Source organism: Urocitellus parryii, chromosome 3 (genome assembly GCF_045843805.1).
Source record: "Urocitellus parryii isolate mUroPar1 chromosome 3, mUroPar1.hap1, whole genome shotgun sequence".
NCBI lineage: Eukaryota > Metazoa > Chordata > Mammalia > Rodentia > Sciuridae > Urocitellus > Urocitellus parryii.
In genome coordinates this window covers 213073476-213101312 of record NC_135533.1, presented here as the reverse complement: position 1 = coordinate 213101312, position 27837 = coordinate 213073476, and the positions used below count along the sequence as shown (strand labels likewise).

Sequence of the window (27837 nt, the reverse complement as noted above, 5' to 3'; positions counted from 1 at the left end):
ATTAACAAAGATTCCAGTCATGAACAAACATAAACAATAAAAGACAAAACAGCAATCAGATGAGACTATAATCTTTCAAGGCCTTTGTACTAATTAATTTCTACTAAAACTTTTTATTACACATGAAAAGCTTTGATAGTAAACACTGATATTCTCAAAAACAGTTGGTACTCTTAGTTTAAAGGGAAGGGGGAATTATTGGGTAGGCAGCTTGCAGTATCCAGATGAAGAAAATGATGAAGGCGAAGATGAAGACGACAAAGAAGAAGGCGAAGGCAAAAATGAAGACAAAGAAGAAGAAGGTACCCATTCTGTAAGTTCAAACTTAAAAAACAATTTAAAAAAAAAACACCATTTCCCTGCCTGCAAAAAAAAAAAAAAAAAAAAAAAAAAAAAGCTCTTGGGCCAGACTCAATGATATATGCCTGCACTTCCAAACTTAGGAGGCTAAGGCAGAAGTCTAGGAGTTACAGGCCTGGACAACATAGCCAGACCCTGTCTCAGAGGAGAAGCATGCACACATGTACACACACAATCTCCAAAGAGTCCAAAAGACTTTGTAATGGAAATAACATTTACATCCCAGCTAAAGAAACTCACCTCATACTCAAAAGTATGTCATAAAAGCTGACAAGGGAAACATATAAGCTTAAATTTTCCTGTTAGAAAACACTGAAAATAAATGACCCTATAGAAGTCCACTTTAATGAGGCACTGATCTTCTCTTCTAGCTCAAATTTTGAATTTTCTTATACAAGTGTTGAGAGCCACAGCAAGTCAAGATGGTGCCTGGCACTTTGCCAGGAGGAGTGGTTTGAGAAGTAATGCCAGGGAGCTATAAAGATGATGAGGATTCCTTAATGACTGACTGCTGTATCTAGATGATGTTAATTAAGTTAAGCTGTGTCTAATTATTAAGATGATGAGGAATCCTGAATGACTGATTGCTGTAAATGGATGGTGTTAATTGAGATAAGCTGTGTGTATTTAGTTGGGTATATATATCTCTGCTGTTCTGAATAAAGTGGCTCCCGCTGTTTCAACCTTCACAAGTTGCTTGTCGCCCCCCAGCTACTTTGCACAGCCCAGCCAGACTGCAGCACAAATTATGTTCAAAATCAAAAGGCTTTACCATATAGCTTACAAACACAGGGTTTCGCTCAGTTATCCTCAACTCTTCAAAAGAATGAGTGATAATCTCCTACTTTCTCACATTTATAGTGTCTCTACAGTATGAGACTTCACAAATTGCATTAGTTCAGAAAAAGTCTTGCAGAGATTCCCTTACTCCTTACATTTATATGTTGTCCCTTGTGTGAGTTTTCATATGTCTTCGAAAGTAGGCCGGACCAATAAAGGCTTTCCCACATTTTTTACATTTATAAGGTTTCTCTCCAGTGTGAATTCTTGTATGTACTGTAAGATAGGAAGAATTAAAGAAGGCTTTCCCACATTCCTCACATTTATATGGTTTCTCTCCAGTATGGCTTCTTACATGTCTCCCAAAGGATGAGGGAGAACTGAAAGCTCTTCCACACTCCAGACATACAAAGGGTTTTTCTCCAGTGTGCATTCTTGCATGTATAGTAAGGTATGAAGATTGTCGAAATGCCTTCCCACATTCCTTACATTCATAGGGTTTTTCCTCAGAGTGGGTTCTCATGTGGATACTAAAAGGTGAGAAACGAATAAAGGCTTTCCCACATATTTTACATTCATAAGGTTTCTCTCCAGTGTGGGTTCTTCTATGTACTGTAAGATGGGAAGAACTAATGAAGGCTTTCCCACATTCCTCACACTCATAAGGCTTTTCTCCACTGTGAGTTCTTAGGTGTTCAGTGAGGGATGAGGAACGACTAAAGGCCTTCCCACACTCCTTACATTCATTTTGCACCTTACCATTGTGATCTCTCACATGGGTTTTAAAGGATGAGGGACAACTGAAGGCCTTCCCACATTCCTTACATTCATAGGGTTTCTCCCTACTTTGATTGTTCACATGTGTGATCAGGGAAGTGGAAAGATAAAAGGCTTTTCCACATTCCAGACATTCAAAAGGCTTCTCTCCAGTGTGTTTTCTCATGTGGATACTGAAGGAGGAGGGGCAACTGAAGGCTTTCCCACATTCCTTACATTTATAGGGCTCCTCTCCAGTGTGTGTCCTCACATGTATAGTGAGTTTTGAGGATTCACTGAAGGCCTTCCCACACTCTTTACATTCATAAGGCTTCTCTCCTGTGTGAATTCTTATATGTCTTTTAAGATGAGAAGAATAGCTAAAGGCCTTCCCACATTCCTTACATTCATATGGCTTATCTCCACTATGAATTCTGTAGTGTTTGGAGAGTGATGAGGAACAACTAAAGGCCTTCCCACATTCCTTACATTCATATGGCTTATCTCCACTGTGAATTCTTTTGTGTTCTGTGAGGCAGAAAGAACTACTGAAGGTTTTCCCACATTCCTTACATTCATACTTTGCCTTTTTCCTATGAATTTTCATATGTGCTCTGAACATGAAGAAACAACTGAAGGTCTTTATACATTCCTTACATTCATATGGTTTTTCTTCTGGAGGAGTTTTAATATGCTTCTTAAAATAAGAAAGAAAATGGAAGGCTTTCCCACATTCCTTACACTGATAGGGTTTGTTTCCAGCATGAGATCTGGTGTGATTCTTAAGTGATGAATGAGACAGGAAGGACTTTCCATACTCATAGCATTCAAAAGATTTGACTTCAGTAGTTCTCTGGAGCATGAGATTTGAAATTTGTCCACATTGATTTTCTTCATTGTATTCACAGATGTTCTCTACCACATGACTTTTAAAAATAAAAGACAGATTATTAGTAATAAAATTTACCATTTTCAGAAAATATGTATGCTTTCTGCCCCATCAACTTATAAGCGAAAAGTTCTCAAGAAGGCTCTTCCACAGCCAACAATGTCACTCAGCTTTTGACTTATATGATTTTTCCAATAATTCTGTCAAACCAATCTATGTGTCAAACCTTCAATATCTCAGTATCATTTGTAGGGAAAACTCTCTAGACAAAATTCTTTGTGAAAGTACAATTTTTTTTTTAATTTGAATCCTTTTATTTTCTTTTTTTTAAATTTATTTTTTATTTGCATGTATTCCATTAGTTATACATGATAGCAGAATGCATTTTGATACATCATACATAAATGGAGTATAATTTCTCATTCTTCTGGTTATACAGGATGTAGAGTTACACTGGTCATGTAATCATATATACACATGGGATAATAATGCACAATTCATTCTACTATTATTCCCACACCCTCTCCCTTCCCCTCATTCCCACCTGTCTAATTCAAAGTACCTCTATTCTTCCCAATCCCCCCCCCCCTTGGGAATTAGCATCCACCTATCAGAGAAAACACTTGGCATTTGGTTCTTTCACCAGCTTCATCGATTTACTGGCAAATACCATGATTTCATTCTTATGAAAGCATAATTTTTGATCTAGGCTTATGTTGAAAATGTTTCTGTTTAAAAAATATTTTTTAGTTACAGATGGATGCAATATCTTTATTTTGTTTATTCATTTTTATGTGATGCTGAGGATTTAACCCAGTTCTCACATGTGGGAGGCAAGCACTCTGCCTGCTACTGAGCCACAACCCCAGCCCCAAAATATGTTTCTTAAATCTCAAAATTGTTTCCAGATGCACTACCTTCTCTTATATGAAGGGCACTCACCTTAAACCTTTCTCATGGCTTTTGTTCCAATCATCCACACCAGGGGAGTCCTGGTTTTCATATAAAATAGAGGAGCAGGAACCATTTCTTTTAAATCTCACTATTTTCTGTTCATTGGATATTTTTTCTCCATTGTTATCTTGAAGAGCAACTAATTCCTTAGTATTAACTAGAGACTCAAAACCTGAAACACAAAAATAAAACAAAATAAAGTTACCTATGAGCAAAGGAGTTTGAGCAGTGCAGCTGTTTCAGCACTTCATTATTAATAGGCACAAGGGTCAAAACTAAAACAGTACACTAAAAAATATTTCCATGAAACCATAGTATTTTAACATTACCATAGTATGGTAACACATGCTTGTAATCCCAGCTACTTGGGAGGCTGAAGTAGGAGGTTCACAAGTTCAAGGACAGCCTCAAAAACTTAGACCCAGTCTCAAAATTAAAAAGGGTATGGGATATAGCTCGGTAGTTCCCCAGTGCTAAAAAATAAAAAATAGTTCTATGAAAATGACAGTGACAGTAACATGACCAGTAGAAATTATTGGGACCAGAGACATGAAAAATTGTGCTCCATATGAATCAAAATGCATCCTGCTATCATGTATAACAAATTAGAACAAATAAATACTTTATTAAAAAGAAAGGTTATGTTAAATTTTTTCTGTTAACTTGATATTTTATATTAATATAGAAAATATATTAAAAATTTTCATTAATAATTAAAAAAAAATTAATAGGAGAGGAAAACAGAAAGGATAAAATACACATACCAAAAACAAACTTTAAAAAAGCAAATATGGAGATCTTTGCCAAGAACAAGGAAAGTATGAGAGGACAGATAAACAGTCAAAATAGTCCTCTGAGGCATCTGTGGATAATGAGCCTCCTCAGACAAAACAAACTTTTGCTTTATTTCTATTTTATTTTTTTCTCCTCCCAGGCCAGTTTCTCCCAGGGATTCTTACCTTCCTGGTGCTGCTTGGTACAGATGCCCTGGATAAGTTCTGTCTTCCCTGTCTGCAGTTCCTCCTCTTCTTCCCACTGGGAGATCAGATTGGGTGTGAGTAGTGGGTACTCTGCACACGAGGAAAGGAATATCATGAGGGAAAGCAATGAAGAATCCCAAATATCTTTCCATAAGATTGGGTCAAACTTTGGTCTTCTGATACTCTAAAGACAGAAAAGGATGAGTTTAACTGAAACAAAATGACAAATCCATTGAAGAAAAACAAAGGCAAAGGAGGGAGGGAGAGGAAGGAAGGAAGAAAATAAAAACAGAGAAGGTTAAAGAAAAAGCTGAGATGTGGGAAGAAAGGCAGCCTCTAATGTGAAGAAGTGATCTGAATCAGACATGGTGACACAAGCGTATAATCCCAGGGTGGGATTGGGAGGCTGGAGGATCATGAAGTCAAGGCCAACCTCAGCAACTTAACAAGATCCTGTTTCAAAGCAAAGAAAAACAAAAATTTAAAGGATTGGGGACATAGCTCAGGGTAATGTGCCCCTAGGTGTTCAATTCCCAGCACAAAAAAGACAAAGAAAGAAAGATTGATTGGGCTGGGATTGTAGTTCAGTGGTAGAGTACTTGCCTAGCATGTGCAAGGTGCTGAGACTGATCCTCAGCACTACATAAAAATAAATAAATAAAATAAAGGTGTAAAAAATTATGAAAAAAAATAAAAGACTAACCTACATTCATAGTGGAACCTCAATATAATTATAAGCTGATCTGACATGGCCAGAATATTTTTTATTTTTTTAAATATTTTTTTTAGTTGTAGTTGGACACAATACCTTCATTTTATCAGGTTGAACAGGGTTTCACTAAAAGTCATGTCCAAATATATCAATGAAACAGAGGAGAGAGCACAGACACAGATCTACATAAGTAAAGTTGGCCTTCTATATTTTTGAATTCAAGCAACCATGGATAGAAAATACAATAGAAAAAAATTACATCTGTATTAAACATGTATTTTTTTGTGCTTATGTCCAAATCAATACTGTACAAAAGTAATTATAAGATAGGATATTTAGTAAAACAGGCAGACAGTTAAGAAAATGCACTCCGCCACACCAAAGAGAGAGAGAGAGAGAGAGAGAGAGAGAGAGAGAGAGAGAGAGAGAGACTTTAAATGAAGAGGCTATGTCACAAAACTAACCTACAGAAAACATTCCAAACATTACAGCCAACTTCTTTGTCCCAAGTGGCAGGAAAAAGGAGGTAGAGCCGACCTGAGTGAAGACTACAGACTCAAGGCCTAACTAATCAGAATGTCACAGACCAAACCAAGAGCCTTGGCACTTTTCCAATACTTGTTTAGCATAGGTGTTGACCAATAGTATTGGCACTCTTATGAGACATGATTAGCATAGATACTGACAAACACCCTTAGTATCTTTCCAAGACCTGATTAGCACAGATATTGATGAATGACTCATCCAGTAGCTATTTAAGTCCCTAGACTAGTACACTTAAGTGGAAACCTACTCTCAGGTTCAGCTCTCAGCCCCTGAGAGTTCTGCTTCTTTTCTTTTCAGTTATATAAATACTACACCTTCACTCTTGCCTTCTGTTGTTTGTGGATTTGTCTTCAAATCTGTGAATAAGACCTTGGGGGAAAAAAAAATGGCAGCCAGCTGCTGAGGTGTGCCATTGAGAGCTACAACACACTGCTCAGTAATACTGAAGAAGAGTCAGCTCTGACCCATGGAGCTGACCAGACAGGCATTTCCCTGCTGTGATTAGTTGCAATACAAAAATGGGCTCTCTCAGCTGCAGAGGCATGTAACTTATGCAGACCTACAGACCAGCAGAGTGGAGACTCTGGTTTCATTTCAAACTCCAGTTTCAATTACATAGCACTTACATTTTGTCAGGCACTAAACATAATCAAGAGATGATGTAAAGTATATGAGAGCTTAGGCTGTATACCAGGGAATTTTAATTAAGAGATTTTGACCATCCACAGATATAGGTCTCTGGGAAGATACTAGTATCAAATCCCTACAGACCAAGCAATAACTATGTAGTCAATTGATCTTTGACAAAGAATTGACAGCAATACAATAGAGAAAAGATAGCCTTTTCCACAAATGCTGTTAGAACACTGGACATACCCACATAAAATAATGAATCTATGCCATTCACAAACATTAATTTAAAATGGATCATAGATCTAAATGTAAAACATAAAACTAGAAGAATTGTACAACATAGAAGGAGAAAATCTAGATGACTTTGGATTTGGCTATGACTTTTTTGATACTATATCAAAGGTATGATTGATAAGAAAAATATTGATACACTACACTCCATTAAAATTAAAATTCCTGCTCTGTGAAAAATAATATCTAGAGAAAGAAAAGATAAGCTATGCCTAAAAGAAGATATTTGCAAGAAATTTCTCTGGTAAGAGGCTGTTTCACAGAGATTTATCTGATAAGAAACTGTTTTCCTGTTCTTTACACAAAGAATGCTTTTAAAAATATTTCTTAGTTGTATACAATACCTTTTTTTGTTTATTTTTAATGTGGTGCTGGGGATCGAACAAGGGCCTCGCATGTGTGAAGCGAGCGCTCTACCACTGAGCAACAACCCCAGCCCAGAATGCTTTTTCTTTTTTTTACATATTTTTATTAGTGTATTATCACATACATAATATTGCAATTCATTTTGACACAAACATACATGCTTGGAATTAATGTGCTCCATTTCAATTCCCGTACTTCTCCTTTCCTTTCCTTCCTCCCTCCCCCTGACCCCTTCCTCTTCTCTACTGGTCTTCCTTCTATTTACCTATTGTTTTAATTCCTGATTTATAGATACACACAATGGTGAAAGTCACTGTGATATATTCCTATATGTGCACAGCACAATTTGGCCAGGTGCACTTTGCAGTCCCCTCTTTCCCTCTTCCTCCTTCCTTCCCATCTGCCCCCTACCTATCCTACCCTTTTTATTTTCATGGCCTCCCTCTGCCTGTTTCCCTCTTATTTTGCTCAAGCTTCCACACACAAGAGAAAACATTGGACCCTTGGCTTTCTGAATATGGCTTATTTCACTTAACATGATATTTTCCATTTCCATCCATTTACCAGCAAATGCCATAATTTCATTCTTCTTTATGGCAGAATAAAAACCCATGTGTCAATTGCTGCTGCCTCTGATTCTACTGCTGCCAGCCTGAGGTCACCTGAAGGTCTTCTTTCTGGGCTGCTGCAGAAGCCACTGCTGTGCCCAGAGGTCTCTTTTCTGGGCACTACCTGGTTACCCCTGACTCAATTCTGATGCTACCTCCATGGTCACTCCGCTGAACCGGAAGTCTCCTGTTAGTCACCGCCACCTGCACCACTACCACTATTGCTGCTGCCTCTGATTTCTCTACTGCTAGAGTGAGATCACCAGGAGGTGTTCTTTCTGGGTGCTGCTGCCACAGAAGCAACTGTGGATGCAAATGAAGCCCACATTGCTGCTGACCCCTTGAGATCACCTGGTGACGCTGCCCCCACAGCTGCAGTTGTAACTGCCAATGCAGCCAACACTACTGCTGCTACCAAGGCCTAGAGGACTGCTGCAGGGGAGATTCCAGGTTTGGCTGCATGTGGCTGCACCCATTTTGGGATACCAGCCAGGGCCTGGGACCTGGGTGCCAGCAGGTTTACCACCACAAGACCCTCTGTCTGGGGACTCCAATCAGGACCTGCAGGTCCAGTGTTGGGGTACCTGTGGGTTTGGAGGACCCTGGGGTCTTCCTGCTGAGAGTGCTAGTGGCCTGGGTATTGCTGCTGCATCTCTTGCTGTTGCTTGTTTGCATGAGTGTATTCCTGGTGGTCTCACTGCAAGTAGGAGCAGCATTGAGATCTTGGGACTACAAATGGCAGAGCCTGAGGTATTTGAAACCCAGGTTTGTAGGCTAGAGACTAGGTTTGCAAGGGCTGATCTGGGTTTGTTGATCCCAAGAGACATCAGAGTCAGAGCTGAGAAACTGTTGAACACTTACAGAGACAGTTCGACTTTCCAAAAAGATTTATTTTATTTTTTATTCACTAAACTCTCTACCATATTTGGAAAAGGATGCTTTTAATGCTATTTTCTTTCCAACTTCTCTCCAATCAACAGCCAATCTCTGTCAGCTCCTCTTCCACTCTTCCTGTGAATTTTTACTTCTAGCTTCTCTCTTCCTCCCTCACAAATATTACATACTACACTACTCCGTTCTCTCATCCACCCTTTGAAATTGTAAACCATTTTAACAAAATTTCTGCTTATACTATAGATAGTTATTAAATTCATCATTTTGGTTTAATGCGAGAAAGCAGTAGTTGCCTTAGTGGGAGCTATTAGGTTTAAGGCTACATATTATATGCTGAGTAATATTGATATTGGTCTCACCATTAAAGGTGAGGCTCTGGAAACCTTCAGACACCTAGACACTATAAGTCTACAGGGTAGATTTTATGCTGCCTTAGATCCATACTTCTAGATGGGAAAACACACTAACATGAAAAAACAAGGAAATAAAGAGCCCCAAACAAACCAAGATGCTTCAACAACAGAAGCCGCTGATAACACAGTAAAAAAAATGTCCAAGAAGGAGTTCAGATTGCATATAGTTAAATTGATATGTGAAATAAAGGGCAGTATAAGGAGTGAAATCAAAGAACATACAGGAAGTGAAAGACTACTTCAATAAAGAGTTAGAGATTATGAAAAAAAAAAAAAAAAAACAAGCAGAAAGCCTTAAAATGAAGGAATCAGTAAACCAAATTATAAATTCAATAAAAAGCATCACCAACAGAGTAGATCACTTGAAGACAGAACCTCAGACAATGAAGAAAAAATATATAATCTTAAAAGTAGAGTTGCCCATGAAGAGAAGATGGTAAGAAACCATGAACAGAACATCCAAGAATTAATGGATAACATGAAAAGACCAGATTTAAGAGTCATTGGAATAGATGAAGGAGCAGAGATACAAACCAAAGGAATGTATAATTTTTTAAATGATATAATAGTAAAAAATTTCCCCAATCTAAAGAATGGAACGGAAAAATCAAATACAGGAGGCTTGTAGGAACCCCAAATGTACAAAATTACAGCAGACCCACACCAAGACACATTATACTAGAATGACTAACACAGAGAATACAGATAAAATCTTAAAGGCATGAGAGAAAAAAATCAAATTACATATAGAGGGAAACCAATTCAGATCTCAACTGATTTTTCAGCCCAGAACCTCAAAGCTAGAAGGTCCTGGAATAATATATTTCAAGCTCTGAAAGAAAATGGATGCCAACCAATAATTTTATATCCAGAAAAATTAAGTTTCAGATTTGAAGATGAAATTAAAACATTCCATAATAAACAAAAATTAAAAGAATTCACAATTAGAAAGTCTATATTACAGCACATTCTCAACAAAATGAAGTGCGGGAAAAAAAGTCAAAACCAGCAAAGGGAGGATCTACACTAAAACAACACTCAACCAAATGAGAATCTAAGACAAATCAAAAACCAGAAAAAAATCAAAATGATAGGGAATACAAAATCATATCACAATAATAACCTTGAATGTTAATGGCCTAAACTCATCTATCAAAAGACATAGAGTGGCAGATTTTATTAAAAAGCAAGACCCAACAATATGCTGTCTTCAAGAGCAAAGGCATCCACAGGCTGAAGGTGAAAGGATGGGGAATCACTCAAGTGGATTGTATAAACAAGTAAAAGTTTCCATTCTCATTTCAGATAAGTAGACTTCAAACCAAAGTTAATCAGAAGAGATTATATATACTTCCCTTAAGAGGACATTTCATACCTCTTAAGGAAAGTATATATAAGAAGGATACAACAATTACAAATATTCATGCCCCAAACAATGGAGCATCTATGTACATCAAACAAACGTATCTCAATTTCAAGAGTCAAATAGACCACAATACAGTAATACTGGGTGACCTTAACATACCTCTCTCACAATGGGTCAGATCTTCCAAAACAAAAACTAAATAAGGAAACTATAGAACTAAATAACACAATCAATAATTTAGACTTAACAGACATATATAGAATATTTCACCCATCAACGAGCAAATATACTTTCTTCTAAGCAGTATATGGCTCCTTCTCTAAAACAGACTATAGCTTATGCCACAAAGCAAATCTTAGTAAATACAAAAAAAAAAAAAAAAAAAAAAAAAAACAGAGATAATATCTTGCATTCTATGAGACCACATGGAATAAAATTAGAAATCAACAATAAAATAAAAATAGAAGTAACAAATGGAGACTAAATGATACACAATCAAATGATGATGTATAGTAGAAGAAATCAAGAATGACATAAAAAATTCTTAGAGGTAAATGAGAACACTGATAATCATATCAAAATCTCTGTAACACTATGAAGACAGTACACAGAGGAAAGTTTATTGCATTGAGCACATTCGTTAAAAAAATAAAAAGTCAACAAATAAATCACCTAACACTACATCTCAAAGCCCTAGAAAAAGAAAAACAAATCAACACCAAAAGCAGTAGAAGACAGGAAATAATTAAAATCAGAGCTGAAATTAATGAAATTGAAACAATTGGAAAAACTGATAAAACATGAAGTTGGTTCTTTGAAAAAATAAATACAATAGATAAACCCCCGGCCATGTTAACAAAGAGAAAACTCCAAATTACTAAAGTACAAGATGAAGAAGGAAATATCACAATGGACACATCTGAAATAAGAAGATAATTAGAAACTATTTTGAAAATTTATACTCTAATAAAATAGAAGATATTAGACATATCAACAAATTTCTAAAGATGTGTGACCTACCCAAACTGAATGATGAGGTCATACATGCTTTAAATAGATCAATTTCAAGTAATAAAATAGAAAACACCATCAAAAGCCTACTAACCAAGAAAAGCCCAGACCAGATGGACTCTCAACTGAGTTCTACAAGACTTTCAAAGAAGAATGAATACTAATACTCTTCAAAGTATTCCATGAAATAGTTAAGGAAGGAACCCTTCCAAACTCATTCTATGAGGCCAATAACACTCTGATACCAAAACCAGACAAAGACACATCAAAGAAAGAAAAATTCAGACCAATATCCCTGATGAACATAGATGCAAAAGTTCTCAATAAAATTCTGGCAAATCACATACAAAAACATATTTAAAAGATAGTGCACCACGATCAAGTGGGATTTATCCGAGAGATGCAAGGTTTGTTCCATTTACAGAAATCAATAAATGTAATTCATTATATTAATATACTTAAAAACTAGAATCATATGATCATCTCAATAGATGCAGAAAAACCATTTGACAAAATGCAGCACATTTTCATGCTCAGAACACTAGAAAAACTAGAGATAGTAGGAACATATGTCAACATTGTAAAAGCTATATATGCTAAACCCAAAGCCAGCATCATTCTAAATGGAGAAAAATTGAAAGCATTCCCACTAAAAACTGGAACAAGACAAGGATGTCCTCTTTCACAACTTCTATTCAACATCATCCTTGATACACTAGCCAGAGCAATTAGATAAAAGAAAAAAATTAAAGAAATACAAATAGATAAAGAAGAACTATCACTATTTGTTGATGACATGATTCTATATCTAGAAGATCAAAGAAATTTACTAAAAAAATTCTAAAATAAGTGAATTCAGCAAAGTAGCAGGATATAAAATCAACACCCCTAAGTCAAAACACATTCCTATATATCATCAATGAATCCACTGAAAGAAAATTAGGAAAACTAACCTATTCACAATAGCCCCCCTGCCCCCCCCAAAAAAAAAGGTTATCAATCTAACAAAAGACCTCTACCATGAAAACCATAGACCACTAAAGAAAGAAACTGAAGAAAATTTCAGCAGATAAAAAGATCTCCCATGATCCTAGACAGGCAGAATTAATATTATCAAAATGGCTTTACTACCAAAAGAATTATTCAGATTCAATGAAATTCCTATTAAAATCCCAATGACATTCTTCATAGAAATAGAAAAAGCAATCATGAAATTTATTTGGAAAAATAAGAGACCCAGAATAGCTAAAGCAATCATTAGCAAGAAAAGTGAAGCAGGAGGCATCACAATACCAGATCTTAAACTATACTACGCAGCTATAGTAACAAAAAACAGCAGGGTATTGGCACCAAAATGGACTTGTAGACCAATGATACAGAATAGAGGACACAGAGACAAACCCACATAAATACAGTTATCTCCTACTAGACAAGAATGCCAAAAACAATCACTGGAGAAAAGATAGCCTATTCAACAAGTGGTACAGCAACACTGGAAATCCATATGTAGCAAAACGAAATTAAACCTCCATCTTTCACCCTGTGCAAAAAATCAACTCAAGGTAGATAAAAAAACTTAGGCACTAGAACAGAGACCCTATGCCTAATAGAAGAAAAAAATAGGCCCAAACATTCACCACATTGGATTAGGATCTAACTTCCTTAACAAGACTCCTAAAATGTAAGAAGCAAAGTCAAAATAATCAACAAATGGGATGGATTCAAATTATGAAGCTTCTTGTCTCAAAGGAAACAATTAATAACGTCAATAGAGAGCCTACAGACTGGGAGAAAATCTTTACCACATGCAACTCCAATAAAGCATTAATCTCTATAATATATAAAGAACTCAAAAAACTTGACACCAAAAAAATACATAACCCAATCAATAAATGGGCTAAGGAACTGAATGGACACTTCACAGAAGAAGAAATACAATCAATCAACAATTTGCATTTCTTCTTCTTTTTTTTTAATAATCTTTTTTTTAAATATATTTATTTTATTTATTTATTTTTAAGTGGTGCTGAGGATCCAAACCAGGGTCTTGCACATGCTAGGCGAGCTCTCTACCGCTGAACCACAATCCCAGCCCACATTTCTTCTTTTGAAAAATCTGTTTAGTCCCTTTTGCCCATTTCTTGACTGGGTTATTTGGTTTTTGTTTGCTTTGGATTTTTTGTTTGTTTGTTTGTTTGTTTTGTTCTGTTGTTGAATTTTTTTATTCCTTGTATATTCTGGATGTTAATCCCCTGTCAGAGGAGTAGATGGAAAAGATTTTCTTTCATCCTGAAGGCTGTCTCTTCGCACTTAATCATTTCTTTTCCTGCGTAATACAAAGAAGTCTTAAAGATCAATAATAAGAGAATAAAAAAATACCGTAAATATATAGCCAAAGACCTAAACAAACACTTAAACAAATACAGAGAAATGGCAAGTAAAAAAGTAAAAGTACGCTCCACATCCTAAAATCATTCAGGTAAAACAAAACAGTGACACACCTCTACACGCCTTTTTGAACAGCCAAAATCCAGAAAATTGACAATGCCGAATATTGGCAAAAATGTAGAGAAACTGAAACTCTCATTCATTCTTGATGGGAATGCAAAATGGTACAGCTACTTACGAAGACAATCTGGTGGTTTCTTATAAAATTAAAAATACGCTTACCATGGGGCTGCGGCTAGCGCTCACCTAGCAAATGTGAGGCGCTGGGTTCAATCCTCAGCACCACAAAAAAATAAATAAATAAAGATATTGTGTCCATCTAAAAAATAAATATTAAAAAAAAACTCTTACCATATGATCCAGCAATTAAATTGCGTCCCTTGGCATTCATCCAAGGAGTCAAAACTGCACACAAAAAGCTACACATGTTAATGAGAGCATAATTCATACTTGTCAAAACCTGAAAGCATCCAAGATGCCCTTTAGTAAACGGGATGATAAATAAACTGTGGCACATCTATACTACATAATATTATTCAACAATAAAAGGAAAATCATAAAAAGACATGAAGGAAACTTAAATGCACATTACCGAGTGAAACAGGCCAATCTGAACAAGCTACAGAGTATATAAATTCCAAAATTATGACATTCCACAAAAGATAAAAAATATACAGATGATATAAAGACCAGTGGCTGCCAAAGGGATAAGAGAGAGTAAGGGACTAAAAAGTGAGAGCACAGAAAATTTTTAGGGGAAATTACTCTAGGTATTAATATGATGGCACATGTCATTGTACATTTGCCCAAAGCCATGCATGTACAACACCACAAATGAACCTTAATATAGGCTATGGACTCTAGTTAATGATGAAGATGTGTCAATGTACATTCATCCTTTGTAAATTAAACATGGACCATTCTGGTGGAAGATGTTCATAGTGAAAGGGGCTGTCTGTGTTGTGAGGACAGTAGTTAGAAATCTCTCTACCTTCTACTTAATTTGGTTTTCAAACTGAAACTGCTCTAAAAATTAAAGCCTGTTACTCTGGGGCATGGTGGTACACACCTATACCTCCAGCTATTCAGGAGGATGAGGCAGGAAGATCCCAAATTTGAAGCCAACTTGAGCAACTTAGCAAGACAATTTCTCAAAATAAAAAAGAGCTGGGGATTTAGATTTAGCTCAGTGGTAGAGAGCCCCTGGGTTAAATTCTCAGTACCACATAAACACACACATACATACATACATATGTGCATATGTACAAATGTACATACACATATACCTTTTTTTAAAGCCTATTTTGAAAATGTTCACCCATACTTACAATGTTGTCTTATATGGAAACTAGGTCTTTGTCAATATAGTAAAGTTAAGATGAGGTTATTCTGGATTAAGATGGACCCTAAATCCAATGACTGATTTCCCTATATGGACAAAGATTAGAAACAGGTACACAGGGAAGGTAATGGTGGAGGCAGAGACTGAAGTGATACATCTATAAAGAAAAAGGACTGTCAGCAACCACCAGAAGCTAGAAAGAGACAGGGAGGGACTTTTTCCTTAGAGCCTTTAGAAAGAATATAGCTCTGGTGACACCTTGTTGCACACTCCCAGATACCAGAAATATGAAAGAATAAAAATTTCTATACTTATGGTTCTTGTTCATAGAGAGCCTAAGAAACCAATATAATCTACCCCACAGACTCATCTCTAAATCATCCAAAAAGCACAAATTCTCTAATAGGTACTTTCTAACGGCCTCTTACTAAGATGCCCCTCGAATCCCCATGGGTATGTTCTCCCATGACTGCAAAATAAACCCTGCTTGTTTAACTTACAGGTGTACTCCTGGTGGTTTCTGGGTAAAGGGCATTCACAGCAGTAGACTCTTCAAAGGTCTCAAATCACAAACTCTCCCTGTGCCCCAGAGAAGCCCCCCAATCCCAACACATTCAATACTTAATAATCCTCAAGGCTTTCAACCACAAAAAGAAAAAGAAAAAGCAAGTTTAATATGCCCGTGTTCATTTACATGAAGAAGCCTCCAGATCATAAGCACCCTGTGGTTAGTGACCACGTTTGTCTTATTTACCAAGTACTCCCACTCCTCAGCACAGATCCTGGAACAAGGTCAACTAGCAGATAAAATTGTTTTCTAAACCACTACATGAACCAATATTGCCAATCTTACCTAGTGAGACCAGGTTCTGGAAGGTTTCCAGCATCACATCTCTGTAGAGGCTCCTCTGAGCAAGATCCAGCAAAGCCCACTCCTGCTGGGTAAAGTCCACAGTCACATCCTCAAAGGTCACCGAGTCCTAAAAGATGCCACAAACTCTGTTCAGAAAGGTACAATTCCTCCAGTGTGTGCGAGATGACGGGTGAGGCTGACAGCACTGGGGACCTGAGAATCAATTCAGGGAAGGTTCAGAAGATTCTGTGGTCTCCCCAAGTCTATGGCAGAACTCCGTCAGCAGATCTCTTTCCCTTTCTACACACACATACTTAATGACTGAACAAATCCTGTCTAAAAGCCAAAATACTTCTAAAATACTACATTAGTCTCTTTGCAGTTGATGGTAATGAAATAAGAAAAAAAAAAAAAAATCAAAGTTATTTTCCTTCGAACCTGCACAGAACACTGGATATTAGGTGTGTGGGTAATTTTCCACAGACATCAAGCAGTTCTCCAACAGACACTAGCCAGGTTTCCTGTTATTCAATAACATTCTTACACTATCTACATGGACAGCTTCATCCCACAGGTTGAGGGCTCAGTCCCACAAAACTTGCCCATACTACAAACAACATAACAACTAGTACATTGTCATTTATACTTCTGACCAAATGGCTACATCTCAGGGTCCCCACTGTACCCTCCTTGAGTTGGCTAATATGCTGGGATGGCTTACAGAATCTAAGCAAACACTTCCTTGTGCTTATGGTTTGTTATAAATACAGAGAACTACCCAGATAAAGAAATATATATGGCAAAGCAAGGTAGGAAAAGCTGCAGAACTTCCATGCCTATTGGGGTGCCTCGTACCAGGAACCTCTACATATTCACCTATACAGAAGCTCCCTAAATTCATTCTTTTTGGGTTCTCACAGAGGCTTTACTAGAAAGCATGACTGATTTAAATTAGCAATTTAAATAATCAATTTAACCTTCAGTACCTCTCAACTTCAAGGTTAGGGGATAGGGCTGAAGATTCAAGCATACCTTAGTTCTTCTGAAACCAGCAGTCATCTTGAGGCTATCTGTCCTGGTCACCAGTCATCATACAAAGCTACTCTTATCACTCCAGAAACATTTGAAGGGTTTTAGGAACTCTATGCCAGGATATGGAACCAAGACCACATATTGTACAATATCACATTATTCCTTATTCAGAAATTCTTCCTCATGCAAGAATAACTTGACCTGCTTCTTTATTCCTATTAAGGCATTGAGCACAACATCAAACTCAGGTTTAAATCTTGATGAGGTTTTAATGAATGAAAACACAGAGAGTGAATGGGAACTTTTCCTTTTTTCCCCTCTCACAATCCTGAGAGGCCCAAGAGCCTGCACATCTTTCAAGTCAGGCCCACAGCTGGCTCCATTTTATAGTATTGTGGCCTGGTCTCACCAAACTATAGCATATGCACTTACTCTAGCCTATCACATACTTATGTAAGTAAAGTTTTATTGCAATACAATAAAACATTTGTTTATGTTCCTCTATGAATATTTTTTGTATTAAAATGACAATTTCCTTGTAATAGAAATTCTATGACCTTCAAAACCTAATACTTACCATGTGATCCAAAACAAAGAAAAAAAAAGAAACAGCAGATTGCTAACCTGTGCTCTAAAATAGCAGCAGGATATCAAATGAAATAGAAATATTCTTTTAGAGCATTATACCTTTTACTTACCTGCATCATACTTTTCTGTAACCCAACACTTATTCTTTCTTCCTCCATGTCACCTTCATAAAGAAAAGTAAGACATTGAGAAGTTATAGGTAAGATAGAAGCTGACATGGGAATCCAATCCTCCAGAGAATTCCCAAACTCATGAGCCTGGATATTGTAGCACATCAATTACCAGTGAACACTCAAAACACATACCATGACTCCCAAGTAAATACAAACTGAACTTGTGTGAAACTGGAACAATCCTTTCTCCCCTAGAGATACAAAACAACACTCTTATCCTTGTCAATGATACAAAAGAGGTTAATAGAAACATTTTATTAGTAAATTAACTCAGGTGTTAAGAACATCTGGCTGTCCATTTCCCCATAACAAAAAGCATAAAATGTATCAAGTGGTGCCTTCAACCCTAAGAATATATACTCCTTGACTCATATCTAAGAAAGCACTAATTTATTTAAACACTAGGCTTCTTGGGGGTCCTTGACCAACACTTTTACTTGTTTACCATTTTACAGGATAATAGGCATTACTACAAAGCCCTGAACACTGCTGTCATCCCAACCCCACCCAATGGGCTCCAAAACACCTAATTTCTGAGAAAGAGAATCAAGCTATTTGTTATGGTTAGGATATGGGATGTCTTTCAAAGCCTCCTGTGTTGAAGGCTTGGTCTCCAGTGCTGCAGTGTTCAGAGTTTGGGGTTGGGGGAAGCGATTGGATTATAAGGGGTCTGACTTCATTGGTGGATTAATCCATTTTATAGATTAAGAGTTTGAATGGACTACTGGGAGGTAACAGGAACTATAAGAGGTAGAATCTAGAAGAGATGAGAAAGAGGAAAAGAAAAAAGTAGTGGAGGTGGTGGTGGTGGTGGATGGTGATATTAGTGGTAGAAGAGGAGGATGAAGAAGAAAACTTCATTGTATCCAGTCATTAAAAGAATCATACTTAAAACATGCACAAGGAAACAGAAGTTGCAAATTGTTTTACAGAAAGTTTCACAAAATAAGTAGGAAATTCATAATTCCAGTGTACAGAAGGAAGGTAATTTCCTACTTCCAACACCAGAAGGGTACAACTAAAAAATATGCCAGATCACATACAAAGTACAAATAATACAAAACTACTGGTAACAGTTGAGAAATGAACAATAAGTATAAATCACAATTTAAGTTCATTTCATCCTAGGAATGACGGATGCTTAAAAACTGAATCACCAAAAAAAAAAAAAAAAAAAAAGAAAAGAAAAAGAAAGAAAAAAGGAATAAAACTGAATCACTGGGACTCAGTGGAACGGTGCCTTACTAGTGTTGAGTCCTTGGATTCAATCCCAGCACCACAAGAATAAAATAAACAAAAACTGAATCACTGATTAATGAAATTCACAGTATTCATAGAAAGGTTATTTGACATATTCCCTTAGACATAAAGAAATGACTAATCTATTTCAGTGTACATTGCTTATAATAATTTAGGCCATTAGAAAGGAAAAGATTTTATAGGTTACAAAATGCAAACATTCTATTTAATAGGGAAATACTGATTAATTTTCTCTGAAATCAGGAACAAGGCAAGAATGAAAATTATATGCTAATCTCCATTCAGCTGGGAGTCTTGGCAAGTGCAGTAATTAGAAACAAAAAAAAGGAAAACACAAATATTTAGGAGAAAAAAAAATCAAACTGGCACATTTTCTGTACAAAATTTAAAGAATCTATAAATAAGTGACCAAGCTTTTTTTTTTTTTTTTTTTTTTCCTCCCTGCATTTTGTAGTACTAGGGATTGAAGCCAGGGGCACTCATTTAACTGAAGTACACCCCTGGTCCTTCTAATCTTTTGTATAGAGATAGGGCCTGCCTAAATTGTTCAGGCTGCCCTTGAACTTGGGATCAAGTTCTACCTCAGCCCCAAGTAGCTGGGATTACAGGCGTACACCACCGCGCCGGGCTAAAATGTATCACTTTATTAAGGATGAAATGCACTTGCCCAGGAGGAGGGTTAACAGTATTTTAAAATCAGCTCCCTCTTGTGTATCTGAATGCAATGTGTCCAACAGGCCCCAGGCCCCCGGGGAACTCTCAGACCCGCGCTCGGCAGTGCGCGAGGCCCAGGGGCAGCGGGCCGAGCTCACCCCACGCCGGGTGTGTGCAGACCAGCAGACCCGCACAGGCTCCGGACCCGGGCCCCGACGCAGGCGAGGCCTCTGCTCTCCGCAGGGAGAGGTCGCGGGGCTCCCCAGCTCAGGCCTGCAGGAGACGCGCCCGCCGCAGGCGCAGCCCGGAGTCCCCGATGCGGTCACCGGGACGAGTGCGGAGCGGCGGAGCCTACGGGACTCTGGGCCCCGCAGCAGAAGGGGGACCGGAAACGGCGGACCAGTGTAATCCAGCCTTCCGCCTTCCCCTGGCCCATACCTGGATGGCGCGGGGCCGGAAGGATAGGATGCTGCGGAAGACGACAGGAAGCCACCCTTCCGCCTCCGGAGGCCCATACGTGGATGGCGCTGGCCCAGAAGGATAGGATGCGGACTGAGGCAAGAATATATCTCAGATGCGGGCTGCAGAATAAAGTGTCATGGCGGCCACAGGCACACAGTGACCTACCTCGCGCATGCGCAGACACGCTCTTCTGCCTCCCGCTACCCACCTCCTCATTCTGAGAAACGTCCTGCGTAAGGGGCGGGGCTTCGGGAGCTGGGCATGGCGTGGATTGGCCGCTGGGTCCACCATCTCAGGGAATGTACTAAATTTCCCTGGGGTTGTAGGTAAAAAGAGAACCAGAACCGTGGCCGAGGCTGGGGAGGGACCAGGCTAGGCCCGCGAGTGGACTCAGGTGAGACCAGATCAAGGGTCGTGACTTTTAATATTCCAGAGGTTGGGTCTAAGATGGGACCTGGTTGCCAAGGGAGACCCCTGGAAATTCCTAGAGGCGGGGCTAAGGTTAGAGCCTGTCACACAGGTTCCCTGAGGCCTGGGAGTATCATGCTCATCAAATGCGTTAATACCCTTGCTAGAGCCCTGTCCACAGGCCATCATACTTAAAACTCTGAGTCTACCAACCTATGCGATAAACTCTTTTCCATTGATTCAGTCCTTTAGGTCTTTACTTTTCCCTTTCATTGTTTTATTGACTATTGCTCTGCTAGAGGAAAGCTATTGAAAAGTACTTAATTAGTTCCTTCTATCTGGAAACCTTGCTGAACTTTAATATCTGTAAGTTCCTTATTTTGGACTTAAATATAAATAATATTTCCTGTGCATTTTTGTTATTATAATATTCATAAGTCGTTTATTTTTTTGTTATTTGTGCAGGGCCTCCTAACTATAAGTCAGATAAGAAATAAGGTATTCATGTCTTGGTTAATAATAATCACCAAGGTTCCCATGTTAGCTGTAGTTTGTGGCTTTTATCAAGTCCTATTTTGAATCTGCTTTGTGAAGACATTTTATCAGTAGTTTTGATAAATATCACACAATGTATATGAAACTATTAAGTTCATAATAGTTTACTCCAACTTGATTTATGATGTCATGTCTGTAAGAAACAGACACTCCCGTCCAAACCTAAAGAATAGATTAAGAAACAAAAGGTATAGCCAAAAAAAGCAAGGTATGTGATTTTCCTGTCCCCCAAGGCCAGGTAGGGCTGAAGGCAGATTGCTTTTTAGAAAAGAAAGCATATGGAGAATCAGTACAGTGAACTCATTTTATAGAATTATTCTTTTAACCTTGTGTTCCCACCATCTTCATCATTTGTCCCCTTACATCTTACATCTAAGTCTGTCTGTCCCCTTGATATAGGACAGATGTGGCTGGACACCAGAAATCAGGTTTATTTTAGCTGCAACAGTCCAGAGGAGGCTAACCCTAAAAAGCTTTGGACCCTGAATCTGAAAATTCTTTTAGATTTATACTCAGTGGGGTGGTTACATGTCACTGGGTGGGTACATAACAGTTACTCTTTGTCCCACATTTTTAGGCTAGACAGAGGTTTCACAAATTTTGTCTGCAAACCTGGCATTTATAAGAAAGAGGAAGCTATAAACCACAGAAATTTTTGGTGATATCCTATTGACACCTTTGTAAAATTCTTTCTGACAAGAAAAGAAGCTTAATTATGGCAAGGGTCTTTTGGATGGGGGTAACTGGTCTGCTTCATCCTTACAAAGCAGTAAAGAATTTTTTTTCAATGCTAGGGATCAGACCAGTGTGTTGCACATGCTAGGCAAGTGGTCTACCAGTAAGCTATACCCCTAGCCCCAGAACAAATTTTATTTAGGACAATTGCAGTAGGGGAGTAGAGACCTCAGTATAGAACTGGACTCAATTCTGAATACAGCACAGATAAGTGGAAATTTATAAGCCAAGGAACATGGTGGTGGTTCTAGGTAGACATGAACAGTGGGAATATGGTGTTTAAAGGGTTAATTCTATATATACAGGAAGAATATGGAAAACAGCATCTTCCTAGAAAAGGGAAATGACAACCCCCAGGGCTGAGGGAGGACAATGGGTCCTGGGAGAGAAAAGGCAAACAAAGTGCCTTGTGCTCTCTCTGGTCTTTCCTCCTTTCTCAGTATCCTGGAGGGGAAGGCAAACAAATAGGCTCTGGGCTCTGGATTATTATCCCAGTAACAAGGAGTTTCAAGCTTTTACAACTGTTTTCCTGAGTTAGATTTTTAACCTGCACAACTAGTTTCCTGACTGTCCAGCCAACATGTCCCAAGTCTCTCATGATTAAGTCACAGGAAATCTTCTGCTATGATTAACTCTCATTAAGATCTATAAAAAACAAACCTCTCTTTTAACCAGTCACCATTTTCTCCCCTGAAAATGTGCCATTCCACTACTGCTTAATAAAGACAGCTTGCTGAGCTGAGGTCCACCCCTGTTTCCAGTTATTTTTGCTTACATGAGCCTACATGCTAACTCTTAGCATGTCTTTCTTTGAAACAATTCACACAAGGCCATTCTAACTCAGCTGTGCTTTAAAAATAATAACAGTATTTGGGCTGGGGTTGTGGCTCAGTGGTAAAGCTCTTGCCTAGCATGTGTAGGGCACTGGGTTCAATTCTCAGCCCCACATAAAAATAAACGTGAAAAATACAATCTGTTAATAAAAAGATTGCAGTATTTACAATCCTTGACTAAGGAGCTTATTGTTTTCAGGATGTTCTGGTCCTTGTCCTGATAGTCTATGATTCTGCCTATCCAGGGAAAAGAGGGTTTTTAAAGAGGTGATTCAAAGGCTACTGTCCACATTTACCCTGATGTAATTCATTTGTTAATTTGAGAGACAACCATTTCTTAAATCTTCTGGTTCCATCCCCAGAGATCTATTTACTTCATTCCTGTGATTGATGTGTGCTCAAGGACAGATAACTGGGCCTAGGATAGAAAAAGGGTAAACCTGTTTCCCCAGAAGTTAGGAAAGGGAAAAAGGAGAAGAGAAAAAAAGAAAGTCAGCTTTAAAATAAGCCTCAGTGGAAAAGCAACAAGGGATATATTCAAAACATGACATGGACCACTGTCACATTCTTTTATCCAGGGCTGAAGAGCACAGGCCCCAAAACTCCTTTACTAATAAGAAAAAGAAAAGGAAATCAAAGAAAAAAGCACAAGTTACACTGATCTGGGATGGATCTGGATGAAAGAGGATCTTTGACTTTACACAAACCAAAATGACCTAGAGTTTCTGTTCAGTAGAAACATGCACAGTAGGGACTAAAAAATATGATACAATCCTACCATCAGTCAAAAGAGGTTGTGCTTAGTGATAAACCCAGCCTAATTTCCTCTTAAGTCTGGGAACCATCTCGTCACATTTTATTTTATGAGCCCATTTTGGCTTTACTATAAATTACTGTGATTTCTAAACTTGCTTGGAATGCCTGCCTGTGCCTTGAATTCACCCATGCCTGGATTTCCCTGACCAGATAGCAACCCTCTCTGAAACATTAGTGGTGCTTCATAAATTCTGGCTTTTCCTGGCCAGATAATGACCCTCTTGGAAGTTTTAATGGCACATCATAAATTCTGGTGTTAGGATCTAAATTTACTCCCTAAGTGCTGGATCATTAAATTTACTACCTGCCTTTGTGTTATGCTTGTAAAAATCCTGTTATCTGTAAGTTCTCAAGACACCTCCTCTTTTTGCAACTTTCTGTGCTATAAAGCTACACTCCTAGAGAGCTGGAGGGCCATCTACTATTCCCACAGGTTTTGGCCTGTCAGAATTACAAGCTTGCTTTAATTTGATTTAAATTGGAGTTGATGGTCTTTTTTTTTTTTTTTTTGAGTTGTGGTTTAACACTTAGGTGGGATTCTCTAGAAACCTTCCCTTCTGTCCTAATAAAAACTGAGTTCAGGAAGAAGTGAATTGTCACTCTCCTGAGAGAAAGCAGTCTGTCTTGTGAGGGTATTTTCCCCTTCTTTCTCTTCTAATAAATTCTGCAATTCTTTTGCTAAGTTTCACGTCTTGCTTGAAATCTTCTCTTGCAAAGACAAGAAAATCAAATCAAAGAATACATCGATTTCCAGAAAGATCTTATCTCAGATATCATCTTATCTCCTTATCCCTTGGTTGTGTGGAGGGGAAGTCAGAAAGGAATATACTAAGAGGAAACTATCACAGATAAAAGTGGAATTTTGGCTCTACCAACCTAACAGATTTCTTGCTAAACACAGGCCAAAGTGATCATACATCACCAGGATGTTAAAAGCTAAGAACCTGATTAGATATTGTTAAATTAAGTTTGGCCTCAAAGAGCCCCTGTGAAGTGGACTGTAGCTTGATGTGTAAGCAATTTGGATCTAACCTTAGCAACTGGAGTCTCGTCAAATCACAGTAATCAAGTTTCAGCTACCCACAGGCTGCCACCTGATCAGCCCATGCTAATGTGAAGCAGATGCTTCAACAACCAAGTGCATATAAGGCAAATGCTAACTGTAGCCAATCAGGATGTTTCTGCATTTCACTTCCTTTTCTTCAGCTAAGTAAAAATAATTAAATAAATATAGTGGGCAGACTTGGTTGAGGAACTATGAATTATACCCTAATGCAATAGGTTCTTTTCTTGATCAATGTGGACCCAGTGAGCACAACCAGAAGGTAATGAATAGAGAAAGCTGGCTCATGGGGTGCATGCCTGTAATCCCAGCAGCTCAGGAGACTGAGGCAGGAGGATTGAAGTTCAATCCTCAGCAATCTAGTGAGATCCTAAGCAATTCAGCAAGACACTCTCTCTAAATAAAATATTTAAAAGGGTTGGGGTTATGGCCAATGGTTAAGTGCCCCTGGGTTTAATCCCTAGTACCCAAAGAAAAAATAGAGAAGGATTTGTTACCCTCGGTTATATGCTAGGTGCTAAAATCATCAAATGAAAATAAAAGCTTATGATTAGAACAACAATATAGCAGTGTAAAGGTAAAATTTCTAAGCTGACTCTAGGCTGTAAGAGTCTGAGTTAAAGTGTAAAAGACTGGGGATTGTAAGGTTTCTAAATTGAAAGGCTTGGGCTAAAAATAATAATAATAGGCCAGGTATTGTTAAAATTCCTCTGCTACCCCCGTAACCTGTAATCTCTGTAGCTGTTAGGACAATACCTGAACTGCCCAGTAAATATTTCCATTGATTCCCTGGTTGTTTATTAGCTAAGGGCTCCAAATAGCTCAGTACGTAAGCATCTAGGCTCCAAAACCAGTTTAAATGTGTACCCCGCTCAGGAATGACCAATCACCCCTGCCCAGAATCATATATGATTTGTTCTGATGTATGCAAAGCCCCCCGCCCTCTCCAAAAAGTGTACTTAAGCTCTGCTTGACCTCTGCTCTGGGCTCTGGGCTGCTCTCCCTTCCTGAGTGAGCCTTGAGCCCCAGCATGCTGGTTCAATAAAACTTCCCCCTGCAATTGCATGAAGCTGGTCTCTTGTGTGGTCTCTCCCTCCGAGGCTCTGCCGGACCCTTACAGCAGCATTGGCAGGCCATCATTAAATGAATTATCAAGAGAAAATAAGAACAAAAAATCCATCTTCCTAACAGATACCTTCCTGCGATGGCATGGGGTTGAACAAAAATATAATGCCAAAAAATTTAAAATTTCATAAGGGTGTCTTATTCTTTAACCAATGACTGACAGGTGCACTGTACATTAATATCACCTTTGTGCTAACTGATGTTATGTTATTATGTGCATTTAAACTATACATCAAATTTGAAGATCACCAAAGTCAGAGACAGGAATTTCTCTGACATAGTGTTTATAGTCATTTTAATGCCAGGATTTTTTTCATTGCCTTAAGGTAAGTTATATTTGACAGCTTCTTGATTTCTTTTAATGAGAATAATTTTCAAATGGGAACAGTATTTCTTCTTCTACTCTTTTATTATTATTATTTATGGTGCTGGGGATGGAGTCCAAAAGGCATGCTGGTTCTGCTATTTTATTAGAAAAGTAGACTGTACAAAACAAGCCAGACTCGGGAGCACAGGTTTTCTCTCCAATGTGGAAGTTAGAGAGAAAAGAGGGGGAAAATGGTACTCATCAAAATAAGAGGGAGGACATTAAGGAAGTGGTAGGAGCTTGGGGAAGGTGAGGAAGGAAGCAGTAGGTACTAGGAAATAAAACTGATCAATTGTTAAATGCATGTACAAATAGACCATAATAAAACCTACTCTTCTACATAAGTAATACACACCCATAAATTTGTCAAAATGGACTATATTTCACTGTGATCATAGACTTGCTATGTGTAATGATCTTGGTCTCTAGCACTGCTCATTTACATATGAGCAGAGAAGGGTATGAAACACAGATACCAGTAAAGCAAGAGTTCAGAGAAGACTCAGTTGTCCAGAAAATATTTCTGAAGGTGCATGGAATTCAAGTGTGAGTACTTGCTTGTGCTGAACACCTGTTATTTCATTATTCTAACACTTTTATTCCCAAAGGTGTCCGAGTAATATAGAAGAATCTAATCTAACACGTGTCTCAGAATTCCTCCTCCTAGGCCTCTCAGAGGATCCAGACCTGCAGCCCACCCTCTTCGGACTGTTTCTGTCCATGTACCTGGTCACTGTCCTTGGGAACCTGCTCATCATCCTGGCAGTCAGCTCTGACCCCCACCTCCACATCCCCATGTACTTCTTCCTCTCCAACCTGTCCTTGACTGAAATCTGTTTCATCTCCACCACGGTCCCCAAGATGATTGTGAACATCCAAACTCACAGCAGAGCCATCTCCTTCACAGGCTGCCTGACACAGATGTCTCTTTTTGCCAATTTTGTCTGTATGGATGACATGCTTCTGAATGTGATGGCCTATGACCGGTTTGTGGACATCTGTCACCCCCTGTGATATCCAGTCATTATGAACCCTCATCTCTGTGGCTTCTTAGTCACGGTGTCTTTATTAATTAGCCTTTTCAACTCCCTGCTGCACAGTTTCATTATACTAAAGTTTGACTACTTCAAGGATGTGGAAATTTCTAACTTCTTCTGTGACACTTCATTACTCCTCAATTTTGCCTGTTCTGATACTTTTACCAATAACATAGTCATTTCTGTTATAGGTGGCATATTTGGCTTTCTTCCCATCTCAGGGATCCTTTTCTCTTATTATAAAATTGTTTTCTCCATTCTGAGGATCCCATCCTCAGCAGGGAAGTACAAAGCCTTCTCCACCTGTGGGTGTCACCTGGCAGTTGTTTGTCTATTTTATGGAACAGGTATTGTAGAGTACCTTGGCACAGCTGTCTCACATTCTCCCAGGAAGGGTGCAGTGGCCTCAGTGATGTACACTGTGGTCAGCCCCATGCTGAACCCCTTCATCTACAGCCTGAGGAACAGGGACATTAAAAGTGCCCTGAGAAGGCTGCACAGCAGGATGGCCTAATTTTTCTTTGTTT

General features: G+C 38.4%; 1 protein-coding gene and 1 pseudogene across 3 annotated transcripts; one reads left to right on the top strand and one right to left on the bottom strand.

Moving 5' to 3' along the window:
• LOC144253704 (uncharacterized) lies at positions 1-20550 on the bottom strand. Of its 3 annotated transcripts, none has more exons than XM_077796413.1 (6): positions 20348-20550; positions 17933-17985; positions 16203-16329; positions 4699-4809; positions 3728-3911; positions 1-2822 (listed from the first exon to the last, which is right to left on the bottom strand). In XM_077796413.1, the coding sequence occupies exons 2-6, from the start codon at positions 17978-17980 to the stop codon at positions 1298-1300; spliced, it is 1995 nt and encodes a 664-aa protein (XP_077652539.1). In that variant the 5' UTR covers positions 17981-17985; positions 20348-20550; the 3' UTR covers positions 1-1297. The 3 variants fall into 3 exon arrangements, with proteins under 3 accessions (XP_077652539.1, XP_077652541.1, XP_077652540.1); XM_077796415.1 differs by having other exon boundaries at positions 16203-16415; positions 20348-20378; XM_077796414.1 differs by lacking the exon at positions 20348-20550 and adding an exon at positions 20068-20304.
• LOC144253910 (olfactory receptor 7E24-like) lies at positions 20544-27824 on the top strand (annotated as a pseudogene).
• Positions 27825-27837: the final 13 nt, after the last annotated feature.